Source organism: Schistocerca gregaria, chromosome 4, assembly GCF_023897955.1.
Source record: "Schistocerca gregaria isolate iqSchGreg1 chromosome 4, iqSchGreg1.2, whole genome shotgun sequence".
Classification (NCBI taxonomy): Eukaryota; Metazoa; Arthropoda; class Insecta; order Orthoptera; family Acrididae; genus Schistocerca; species Schistocerca gregaria.
In genome coordinates, this window is record NC_064923.1 from 340311808 (window position 1) to 340325195 (window position 13388).

Genomic DNA, 13388 nt, shown 5'->3' on the forward strand with positions numbered 1-13388 from the left:
AAATGTGTTCACTGCGATTCCATTGCGACTGTTCGCCACTTACTGTATGATAGCGGATGTAGTAAGACCTGGTTCTGAGGTGGTATTTCCCAAAGCGGAAAAAGCGGTCATGCGCATGATTTGTGGCGATTATAGGAATTATTCCGTTCTTTTGTGTACCGTATACGCTGAAAGGTATTCGAATAAACGTCAACATGTTCAAACAATTACAAATGATACGAAACGGCGTATTACTGCTACCTGGGCTGAAATTTCCACTGAAATGCTAAAACGTGTGCATCAATCTGTGAATGACAGACTGAAAGCTTGTATTGACAGTGGTGGTGGCCATTTTGAGCACACGCTTTGAGGGTACAATTGTTCTTCAAACTTCTCACACCACAGAGGTACTGCAATAACCTATGTTTGTCTTTCTTTTGATCGAAGCAATGTCCCATTTAACAAGACGACACCGCCAGGGACGTTTTAACATGCACATACATCCATGTGAAATTCACACTCGTTTGTGCTACAACATGGAACAAACAACTGTCCGTGTTTACGACATCTAGTATACTACTTGGATTAGACTCCCGCAACAAACACTACTGGTGTCCTAATTTAGTCTATTTTGATTCTGATAGATCCAATAGACATTGTTCCATTGAAATATTTGTATCTTTTGTAAATAAATACACATCTGAAAGTGATAACTCACTTCGTATGCAAAGGCGGATCCTAAACAAACATTGCATATGTGAAATCCGCATATCAATGGCGCATTCCATTATCGAAATATTAGCGGTGCAAATTTTAGGTGATTAACGCGGTATGTAAGAATGAGCGGTGGGGAAAGTGTACCGAGATACACTGCCGAAACAGTTGTGGAGGTGTCTGTGAGCAGCATGAGTAAGAAGTGTGACCGCCCTAACACCCATCCCCAATTTGCTTCTCCCATGCACGCACATAGGTACTAGTACGCTCTTGAATTTGTAGTGGCGTGGAACCATCCTGAGAATGCCATGCTAAGGACTGTCTTTCCACACGGGGAGCACATGAATTGGCAGCTGATGAGACTGGGAGAACCAATCAAGGATCCGTACGTTCCTCATAATGTTTGAGGTAAGAACTTTAGTGTAGTCTTTCATTATCCCGCTGCAGTACATTAATTGATATCTTAGTCGTGAAGATGTGGCAACAGTGTTTAACATTCTTGTCACATACTGTTGAGCATTCAGACGCCCTTATCAAATTTCCTGTTGTCATATCCAGTAGCTTCCGACAACATGATGGCAAGAGTTGTATGGATCTCGAGTACAGCAGCTTCCTGGCCCTTCACTACATCGTCTACACTCATTCTCAAGTCAATGAGACCGCCACAAACGGAACCAAGTCTCACCACTGAGCAGTACAGGATGCCTCTGAATGTATCAGTTGACTGGGGCTCTAGGCCCAGCAATTCTTTGTTGCCTGTGGTACGTTGTTGGCGGCAAGCGACGCAAGGCGTCTCCACCTCCTACCAAACCATTGCCAACTGTTTGTGGCGCTATTATATTTGCACCATCTGCGGAGATATTACCTATTACCATCCGGCAATCCGTCAGAGCAATTTCATCCGGAATCTTGTCCCATGATGGGAGTGGGGGGTTGGATATTAATTATAACGAGGTTAATTCCATTCATATTTATTAATTAAAGAATGAGCCAGAATAGCTGAAGCTCTTAATGGTGGCCGGAAAAATAAAGACCCACACGTTGCTCGGGACGTCAGAATGCGTATCCACCATCCTGGTTGCGGAGGGTTGGCTACGACAGAATCTCCATCGTAGCGTCCCGGGAAAGCCCGAAAATACACTACTGGCCATTAAAATTGCTACACCAAGAAGAAATGCAGATGATAAACGGGTATTCATCGGAGAAATATATTATACTAGTACTGACATGTGATTACATTTTCACGCAATTTGCGTGCATAGATACAGAGAAATCAGTACCCAGAACAACCACCTCTGGCCATAATAACGGCCTTGGTACGCCTGGGCATTAGTCAAACAGAGCTTGGATGGCGTGTACAGGTACAACTGCACATTTAACACGATACCACAGTTCATCAAGAGTAGTTCAAATGGTTCAAATGGCTCTGAGTACTATGGGACTTAACATCGAAGGTCATCAGTCCCCTAGAACTTAGAACTACTTAAACCTAACTAACCTAAGGACATCACACAACACTCAGTCATCACGAGGCAGAGATTCAAGAGTAGTGACTGGCGTACTGTGATGAGCCAGTTGCTCGGCTACCATTGACCAGACGTTTTCAGGTGAGAGATCCGGAGAATGTGCTGGCCAGGGCAGCACTCGAACATTTTCTGTATCCAGAAAGGCCTGTACAGCACCTGCAACATCCGGTCGTGCATTATCCTGCTGAAACGTACGGTTTTGCAGGGATCGAATGAAAGGTAGAGCCACTGGTCGTAACACATCTGAAATGTAACGTCCACTGTTCAAAGTGCCGTGAATGCGAACAAGATGTGACAGAGACGTGTAATCAATGGCACCCCATACCATCACGCCGGGTGATACGCCAGTATGGCGATGACGAATACACGCTTCCAATGTGCGTTCAGCGCGATGTCGCCAAACACGGATGCGACCATCATGATACTGTAAACAGAACCTGGATTCATCCGAAAAAATGACGTTTTGTCATTCATGCACCCAGATTCGTCATTGAGTACACCATCGCAGGCGCCCCAGTCTGTGATGCGGCGTCAACCGCAGCCATGGTCTCCGAGCTGATAGTCCATGCTGCTGCAAACGTCGTTGAACTGTTCGTGCATATGGTTGTTGTCTTGCAAACGTCCCCATCTGTTGACTCAGGGATCGAGACGTGGCTGCACGATCCGTTACAGCCATGTGGATAAGATGCCTGTCATTTCGAGTGCTAGTGATACGAGGCCGTTGGGATCCAGCACGGCGTTCAGTATTACCCTCCTGAACCCACAGATTCCATATTCTGCAAACAGTCATTGGATCTCGACCAACGCGAGCAGCTATTTGGCGATACGATAAACCGAAATCGCGATAGGCTACAATTCGACCTTTATCAAAGTTGGAAACGTGATGGTATTCATTTCTTCTCCTTTCACGAGGCAGACAGCAACAACGTGTCACCAGGCAACGCCGGTCACTGCTGTTTGTGTATGAGAAATCGGTTGGAAGCTTTCCTCATGTCAGTACGTTGTAGGTGTCGCACCCGGCGCCAACCTTGTGTGAATGCTCTGAATAGCTAATCATTTGCATATCACAGCATCTTCTTCCTGTCTGTTAAATTTCGCGTTTGTAGCAAGTTATCTTCGTGGTGTAGCAATTTCAATGGCCAGTAGTGTATTACGATTAATCACTACACAGTCTTGGTGATAGCTTAGTAGTCAGCAATTTAATTTGCCCTTTAACGCATTTCCACTCAAAGCTCAGAATATTAATAAAATCTTTCCTTCAGTCAAAACAGTAACTACGCACGGAAATGGAAAACGATGCAACCCGCCTTAAATCTAATAACCACTACACTTGCGTACTGTCTAAGAACAAGCCATGGAATTGCAGATGCATCGGCCCCACCGTAACTCAGCAATAATGTAAGCTAAGGTAATTGCTGTACCAACCAAATTTTGAAAAAGAATAACGTACTGTCAGTTATTGGATAACCCTGAAAATAACCATAGATGCTCTGGCAGACTAAAGCACCCGAGAAGGAATTAAAATATGCTCCTCAACTAAAATACTATTCAAATACGATCATTATGTCAGTTGAAATACAACTTAACATTGGGCTGATAATGGTAACTCGAGAAGTAAATGGCCTTAAGAAGGGTCGCACAGAACTGCTCAGTTGACACTGCACACTGCCAGCGCAGTGCTGCATCACAACAGGCCCACAGGCGGCTTGGTATAGATCTGCCTCGCCACATTGACTAAAAATGTTGCTCAGCAATATGTGTTCACGTGTACGATTCCCTGCCGCTGTGCGTACTGTTGACTAATCAGATCACCTATGTGGTGTGGGTTAACCCCCCTTCAGCGCGACATTACCCAGATCTAAAATTACAGTAAAACTGTAATTACATACGCCGGCCGCGGTGGTCTCGCGGTTCTAGGCGCGCAGTCCGGAACCGTGCGACTGCTACGGTCGCAGGTTCGAATCCTGCCTCGGGCATGGATGTGTGTGATGTCCTTAGGTTAGTTAGGTTTAAGTAGTTCTAAGTTCTAGGGGACTAATGACCACAGTAGTTGACTCCCGTAGTGCTCAGAGCCATTTGTAATTACATAGATAACTACAATTGTGCGCCACTACTAGGTTAACAAAGGATTGTCATAACTTTTCTCGAGGAGGGACCAGGCCACAGAAGACGGAACAGCTGTACAATACCACGACTTTTTAAGTTAATCAACAGGGCGAATGTCACTCGCGACCAAAATCTAACCATTTCAAAACACAATTCTGTTCGCGGAATCGTCTGCCCATCCAAAAACATAATTCAGAACCGTAGTAATCCTTCCACACTGCAAGGTTCGCCGGCTCAAAACCAAACCTGGATCAAGTGATTACGCTCCACACGACTTACTCTGATAACCGAACAGAAAACGATCACATCGATAAGCAAAAAAAGCACAAAGCTTTGTTAGCGTGTATGTTTTCACAAACGCTGTAACATTTCGCTCCGACGGTCACCTACGCGAACTAAGCATTAGTTAACACACCGTTTGCAAGCAAAGCCTATTTGGCACCAGCTGACGTTGTTGTTAGATCAACGGCCTTGCCGCAGTTGTAACACCGGTTCCTGTCAGATCACCGAAGTTAAGCGCTGACGGGCTGGACTGGCACTTGGATGGGTGACCCTCCGGTCTGCCGAGCGCTGTTGGCGAGCTGGGTGCACTCAGCCCTTGTGAGACAAACTGAGCAGCTACTTGACTGAGAAGCAGCGTCTTCGGTCTCGTAAGCTGGTATACGGCCCGGAGAGCCGCATGCTGACCACATGCACCTCCGTATTCGCTTCCAGTAACGCCAGCAGATGAGAATGACGCGGCGGCCGATCTGTACCGTTGGGGCTTCCAAGGCTTGTTAGGATGGATTTTAGTTTTTAGTTTTTTAACCTTGTTGTTGCAGTCAGTCCTCACTCTTATATTGTACACAGCAGCAACGTAAAGCAGGGTTATTCTTCGCGGTGTTGTGCCATCCGGTGATTATCTTCGTGTAATTGTTAGCACGCAACTAACAATTTCGCCGACAACCGTCTAACGATCTGCGAACGCATCATCGAACACTAGGAAGCAACAGCACAACTCACTGGCTAGTACCTTTACTGTGCGAAGCAACTAAACATATCAAGCAGCGGTAATTAAGCTAGACAAACAATGAAACCTTCTACTAAATCCAGGCTCCTAAATGACGACCATGTCCTGCGGAATCAAACTACTTAAACCTTACTAACTCAAGGACATCACACACATCCATGCCCAAGGCAGGATTCGAATCTGTGACCGTAGTGGTCGCGCGGTTCCAGACTATGCATTGAATACACGCTGAAATTACTGTTACAGTGTACTTATGTAGCCCAATGGGTTAATTGCGTATTTTCTGGTGAGAAAGAGCACTGGCAAACAGTCTTCGCTACATTAGGTTAGTCTGACCTAAAATTTATGGTCAGTGACTAAGTGTAAGGTCAATGGGTCGGATGCAGGTTTTGCACCTGTGAAATACATTCCCACATTACAGAAGCGAGTATTAAATTAGAACTAATATTGTGGCTGAGCGGTTCTAGGAGCTATAGTCTGGAACCGCGCGACCACTACGGTCACAGGTTCGAATCCTGCCTTGGGCTAACAGTCATTGGATCTCGACCAAGGCGAGCAGCATTGTCGCGATACGACAAACCGCAATCACGATAGGCTAGAATCCTACGTTTATCAAAGTCGGAAACGTGATGGTACGCATTTCTCCTCCTTACACGAGGCAACACAACAACGTTTCACCAGGCAACGCCGGTGAACTGGTGTTTTTTTTTTTTAATGAGAAATCGGTTGGAAAATTTCATCATGTCAGCACGTTGTAGGTATCGCCACCGACGCCAACCTAACGTGCAGGTAACGCAGTTACGACATTAACTGATCAAAGTGGCCGTTCGTGCAGGGACCCGACCCCGGAGCCGGACCCCGTGCTGGACGACTTCTCGTGGCACGACGCCGTGTTTGCCAACTACTCGTACCTGCTGCTCGGGGAGACGCTGGACCTGGAGAGCGGCGGCGTGCGCGGCGAGCGCGTGGCCTTCTGGGAGGATGCGCTGGCCGAGGCGCGCGCCGCAGAGCTGCGGTCGGAGGAGGAGATCCGCGACGAGCAGCGCCGGCTGTTCGCCCAGGAGGAGGAGCGGCGAGCCGCCGAGGAGCGGGCGGCCGGCGGGGCCAAGTCCGAGGAGGCCACCAAGGACCAGATCAGGAAGATCGAGCTCTGACGCCGCACGCCTGTATTTGTACCGTGATTTTCATTAAATGACTCTTTTTCACTATGCGCAGTATCATTCCCTAATATGAGCGTCTATAAATATTTCTCTTTGGGGGGAGACGGGCCACCTGTAATCTGGTTTCGTGAGGCCCCCAGCGACTGCCTCTTCATCTTACAAGGGAACCTCCCCATCGCACCCCCCTGAGATTTAGTTATAAGTTAGCACAGTGGATAGGCCTTGAAAAACTGAACACAGATCAATCGAGAAAACAGGAAGAAGTTGTGTGGAACTACGAAAAAAATAAGCAAAATATACAAACTGAGTAGTCCATGCGAAAGATAGGCACCATAAAGGAGAATGTAGGATCAAGAGCGCCGTGGTCCCGTGGTTAGCGCGAGCAGCTGGTCCTTGGTTCAAGTCTCCCCTCGAGTGAAAATTTTACTTTCATTATTTTAGCGAAATTATGATCTGTCCGTTCGTTCATTGACGTCCCTGTTCACCGTAATAAGTTTAGTGTATGTGTTTTGCGACCGCACCGCAAAACCGTGCGATTAGCAGACGAAAGGACGTGCCTCTCCAATGGGAACCGAAAACATTTGATCGCAAGGTCATAGGTCAATCGATTCCTCCACAGGAAAACACATCTGATATATTCTATACGACACTGGTGAAGGCATGTGCGTCAGATGACACGAATATGTTGTCGGCCGACCTAACTTGTACACTTGGCGAATGGGTAAAAAGATTCTTCTACCTTGCCCGATTTAGGTTTTCTTGTAGATGTGATAATCACTCCCAAAAGAGTGTAGACGGACAGATAATAATTGTCTGAAAATAAAAAAATTAAACTTTTCACTCGAGGGAAGACTTGAACCAAATACCATTCGTTCCGCAGCTGCTCACGCTAAACACGTGACCACGGCGCTCCTGAGCTTATACTGTCCTTGATGTTGTCTATCTTCCACATGGACTACTCAGTTTGTATATTTTGCTTATTTTTTTATAGTTCCACACAACTTCTTCCTGTTTTCTCGATTGATGTGTGTTCAGTTTTTCTAGGCCTATCCACTGTCCCAACTTATAACTAAATCTTAGGGGGGGGGGGGGGGTGCGATGGGGAGGTTCCCTTGTTAGAGCAGCACTTACACTCAATCTATTCATTTATTTATCATCATCATCATCATTTAAGACTGATTATGCCTTTCAGCGTTCAGTCTGGAGCATAGCCCCCCTCATAAAATTCCTCCATGATCCCCTATTCAGTGCTAATATTGGTGCCTCTTCTGATGATAAAACTATTACTTTAAAATCATTCTTAACCGAATCCAGGTACCTTCTCCTTGGTCTGCCCCGACTCCTCCTACCCTCTACTGCTGAACATATGAGTCTCTTGGGTAATCTTGCTTCTCCCATGCGTGTAACATGACCCCACCATCTGAGCCTGTTCGCCCTGACTGCTATTTATACAGAGTTCATTCTCAGTTTTTCTTTGATTTCCTCATTGTGGACACCCTCCTGCCATAGTTCCCATCTACTAGTACCTGAAATCATCTTCGCTACTTTCATATCCGTAACCTCAACCTTGTTGATAAGGTAACCTGAATCCACCCATCTTTCGTTCCCATACAACAAAGTTGGTCGAAAGATTGAACGGTGCACAGATAACTTAGTCTTGGTACTGACTTCCTTCTTGCAGAAGAGAGTAGATCGTAGCTGAGCGCTCACTGCATTAGCTTTGCTACACCTCTCTTCCAGTTCTTTCACTATGTTGCCAATCCTGTGAGAATATGCATCCTAATTACGTGAAACCGTCCACCTGTTCTAACTTTGTTCCTCCTATTTGGCAGTCAATCCGTTTATATTTCTTTCCCACTGACATAACTTTCGTTTTGGAGATGCTAATCTTCATACCATAGTCCTTACATTTCTGATCTAGCTCTGAAATATTACTTTGCAAGCTTTCAATCGAATCTGCCATCACAACTAAGTCATCTGCATATGCAAGACTGCTTATTTTGTGTTCACATATCTTAATCTCACCCAGCCAGTCTATTGTTTTCAACATATGATCCACAAATAATATGAACAACAGTGGAGAGAGGTTGCAGCCTTGTCTTACCCCTGAAACTACACTGAACCATGAACTCAATTTACCGTCAACTCTAACTGCTGCCTGACTATCCAAGTAAAGACCTTTAATTGCTTGCAAAAGTTTGCCTCCTATTCTATAATCTCGTAGAACAGACAATAACTTCCTCCTAGGAACCCGGTCAGATGCCTTTTCTAGATCTATAAAGCATAGATACAATTCCCTATTTCACTCATAACACTTCTCCATTATTTGCCGTAAGCTAAAGATCTGGTCCTGACAACCTCTAAGAGGCCTAAACCCCTACTGATTTTCATCCAATTGGTCCTCAACTAATACTAGCACTTTCCTTTCAACAATGCCTGAAAAGATTTTACCCACAACGCTGATTAAAGAGATACCTTTGTAGTTGTTACAATCTTTTCTGTTTCCATGTTTAAAGACTGGTGTGATTACTGCTTTTGTCCAGTCTGATGGAACCTGTCCCGACTCCCATGCCATTTCAATTATCCTGTGTAGCCGTTTAAGACCTGACATTCCACTGTATTTTATGAGTTCCGACTTAATTTCATCCACTCCAGCTGCTTTATTGCACTGCAATCTATTGACAATTTTCTCCACTTCCTCAAATGTGATCCTATTTCCATCATCATTCCTATCCCATTCTACCTCGAAATCTGAAACATTACTGATCGTATTTTCACCTACATTGAGCAACTCTTAAAAATATTCCCTCCATCTGCCCAAGGCATCCACAGGATTCACCAGCAGTTTTCCTGACCTGTCCAAAATACTTGTCATTTCCTTCTTACCTCCCTTTCGAAGACTGCTAATTACACTCCAGAATGGTTTTCCAGCAGCGTGACCCATAGTCTCCAACCTGTTTCCAAAGTCTTCCCAAGATTTCTTCTTGGATGCTGCAATTATCTGTTTGCCTTTGTTTCTTTCTTCAACATAACTTTCTCTGTCTGCCTGAGTTCTAGTATGTAGCCATTTTTGATACGCCTTCTTTTTCCTTTTACAGGCTGCCTTGACTGTGTCATTCCACTAAGCTGTTTGCTTCATCCTACTTTTACACACTACTGTTCCAAGACACTCTTTAGCCACTTCTAGTACTGAGTCCCTTTACCTGGCCAACTCCTTTTCCAATGACTGTAATTGACTACATTCAACTAACTGGTACCTTTCTGAGATCGCTGTTATGTACTTGTGCCTGATTTCCTTATCCTGAAGTTTCTCCACTCTTATCATCCTACATATGGACCTGACCTCCTGCACTTTCGGTCTCACAATCCCAATTTCACTGCAGATTAAATAATGATCAGTGTCATCAAAGAATCCCCTGAATACACGTGTGTCCCTCACAGCCTTCTTGAATTCCTGATCTGTTATTATATAGTCAGTGACAGATTTGGTTCCCCTGCTTTCCCAAGTATACCGGTGAATGTTCTTATGTTTAAAAAAGGAGTTTGTGATTACTAAGCCCATACTGGCACAGAAATGCAAGAGTTGTTTCCCGTCCATGTTGGCCTCCATATCCTCTCCAAATTTACCCACAATCTTTTCATATCCTTCTGTTCGATTTCCAATCCTGGCGTTAAAATCACCCACGAGCAGAACACTACCCTTGTCCTTTAACAAGTACGTCACTGAGTGCCTCATAAAAACTATCCATCTTATCTTGATCTGTCCCTTCACAATGCGAATATACTGACACTATGCTAGTTTTCTTGCTAGACACTGTCAAATCTATCCACATCAGTCGTTCGTTTACATACCTTATTGCAACTACGCTGGGTTCCATTTTTTTCCTGATACAAAGCCCTACACCCCATTGTGCTATTCCTGCTTTGATTCCTGACAGGTAGACCTTGTATTCTCCCACTTCCTCTTCTTTCTCACCCCTTACCCGAATGTCACTAACAGCTAAAACGTCCAGCCCCATCTTACTTGCAGCCTCTGCCAGCTCTACCTTCTTCCCAGAGTAGCCCCCATTGATATTAATAGCTTCCCATCTCATTACCATTTGTTTGCCAAATGGTATCTTAGGAGTCCCTGGTTTGTCAGTTAGAGGCGGGACTCCGTCACCTCCAAAGGTCCGAGGCATTTTGCTCTGATTGTTGCCAGCATCATATTTAAAGTACCAGGGAAGCAGGTTGCTAGCGTTACTTGCCCCGAGTCCCATTGGGTTTTACCCCTAACGGCTCAGGGACTAACCGGTGGATTTGGTAGTCTTTGCTGTATAAGCACAAAGGTGACAACGACTCAGAGTATGTCCGAGATGCCCTGCCTTATTCCAAAGTAACTAGTATCCCGACTGTCGGGACCACTTACTTGGCCACTCATACGTTGCCCGTGGTTCATGAACTAGGACATGACTACAGGAACCCACACCATGAACCACCATTCATTTCTTTAATCAATGGAAAATCCAGACTGGAATAATGACAATATTATGAAAAGCATAGATTGTTATTTACCATATATCGGACATGCTGAGGCACAACAAAATGACTATCAAACAAGAAAGATTTCTCCCAGCAGTGCTACTCCTGCAAGGTTCGCAGGAGAACTTGTGTAAAGTTTGAAGGTAGGATAAGAGGTACTGGCGGTATGAAAGCTGTGAGGATGTGGCGTGAGTCGTGGTTGGGTAGCTCAGTTGGTAAAGCACTTGCCCACCAAAGGCAAAGGTCCCGAGTTTGAGACTCTGTCCGGCACACAGTTTTAATCTTCCAGAAAGTTTCAAATCAGCGCACACTCCGCTGCAGAGTGAAAATTTCATTCCAATCTTTTTGTTGTATCTATCTACGACTGAACTATTCATCTATTTGTTAGATGTGTTCCAATCTCTGTCATCCCCTACAATTTTCACCCTTTATTGTTCTCTTATGTATTATGGAATTCATTCTTGATCATGTAACTATTTTTCTTATTTTTGTTATGATAGAAGGTCTGTGTATATGTATTCCAACGTGCACATTATTTAAACTGAAGATTGCAGGCGATATGCTTACGTAAACGCTACGTGATGAATAGATTGGCCATCTCCACCTGAAATTATATAATTTATTCCAAGTGACTGTTACTAAAAATAATTAGAAGATCTAAAGTTGTGTACTGAAGTAACTATCCTTTGAAAGTCGGTATCTGCAGCGCAGTGAACAATGCCGTCGTGCGTGACGTCACAGTGCGTGTCTTGCAGTTACCTGGGGGAGATGGAAAGTAAGTTTCCCCTGTCGACTGTGGTCAGAGTTGTGTGTGAAAGGAAAAAGAAGAGGATGAGACATTAAAGATAAGACATATCTTTATTTTTCTAAGTAATTTCCAAGTACATTGAGACATTTGTCATACCACTTTATAAGCTTCAAAAGCCTTCCAAGAGAAAAACAGAGCGTTGCGTACGGAAGAAGCATTGAACGGCTTGTTTGACGTCAGCATTGCTGCCAAAGCGCCTACCGCCGACAGTCTTCTTCAAAGCAGGAAACAGATGAAAATCACTTGGTGCGAGATCCGAAGGCGGATGGTGTAGGCGCTCCGAACCAAGAGTTGCAATATGGTTTTGCGTTGCCGTCGCCATGTATGGCCTCGCATTGTCACCCAACATCAGAACGTCATATGTGAGAAGGCCAGGCCGCTTTTTCCGAATCCCCTCTTTCAATTTCGACAGAGCCACACAGTACCGCGCAGCATTGATGGTTGCATCCTCCAGATAGGCCAGCAGCAAAAATCCTTTGGCGCCCTAGAAAACGGTGAGTAGCACTTTTCCTGCAGACCGATTGCTTCTGAACTTCTTTCGGACAGGTAATGACGGATGGTTCCACTCTATGGGTGCGGCCAGCGATTCGGGCTTGTGGTGGTGGACCCACGTTTCATACCCCGTCACAATCAGAAACAGAAGGTCATTGCCAGATTCATGGTAACGCACGAGCTGTTCCAGGCTGAACGCCATGCGTTGTTCCATGTGTGTCGGGGTCAGTTGGCGAGGCACCCATCGTGCGGACACCTTCCTGTATCGAAGAATGTTGTGGGTGATCTTGTGAGCCCGCTCATGTCCGAGTCCAAGTTCTGCCGCTACTCCATCGATGGTGATACGACGGTTCGCTCTAATCATGTCATCCACTATCCTGACATTTGCATCTGTAGTGGCCGTGCGCGTCCGTCCAGTTCTCGGTATGTCCTGCACTTGCTGACGTCCATCACTGAATTGCTGGCACCATTTGCCTCGACATCACACCCGACCCATACACCTCAACAAGCCGGTTACGAATTTCTGTGCCTGATACTGCACGTGCCCATTCATAAAGGATAACAGCTCTCGCTTCCACCTTTGACCACGACTCCAAACCGCACCTTCCCTCCATAGCTCCGGGAAAAGACTGAGCGGCCGGCCTTCGCTTTGCCCAGGCACTGCGACAGCGCCATGTGCTTGATTGCGGTCGACCTCTACCCAATGGTGTGTCGGTGTTTTGCACGCACGTTCATCTGCCGTGTCGTCTTTCGCTCATATCACACAACTCTGCCCACAGTCGACAGGGGAAACTTATTTTCCAACTCCCAATCGTATAACACATAAAAATAACTGAGTAAAAATCGACATAAAGTTGCAAACTGAACTTTGAAAGAATAAATGATTAAAATACTTGTGTAAAAATGCCTTGTATGTTGCATACCCAAACTAAGTAAAATTTCGAACACTGAATGACACACTCACGAACATGTAACACTGCAGTGTAAGAGTAACAGTTTCTGTCAAAGAAATGAAGTTCTGAAATAAGCTTTGACTGAGCTAACCCAGATGACAATTTGAAATGCAACGCTTA

General features: G+C 45.2%; 1 protein-coding gene across 1 annotated transcript in view; it reads left to right on the forward strand.

Annotated features, from left to right (window-relative positions):
- The window catches only part of LOC126267007 (venom carboxylesterase-6-like), a 102525-nt gene extending 95990 nt beyond the window's left edge, over positions 1–6535 (forward strand). The window contains exon 10 of the mRNA XM_049971771.1: positions 6170–6535. Coding sequence (XP_049827728.1) covers positions 6170–6488 — 319 coding nt within the window. The 3' untranslated portion in view covers positions 6489–6535. The remainder of the gene's footprint in view (positions 1–6169) is intronic.
- Positions 6536–13388: the final 6853 nt, after the last annotated feature.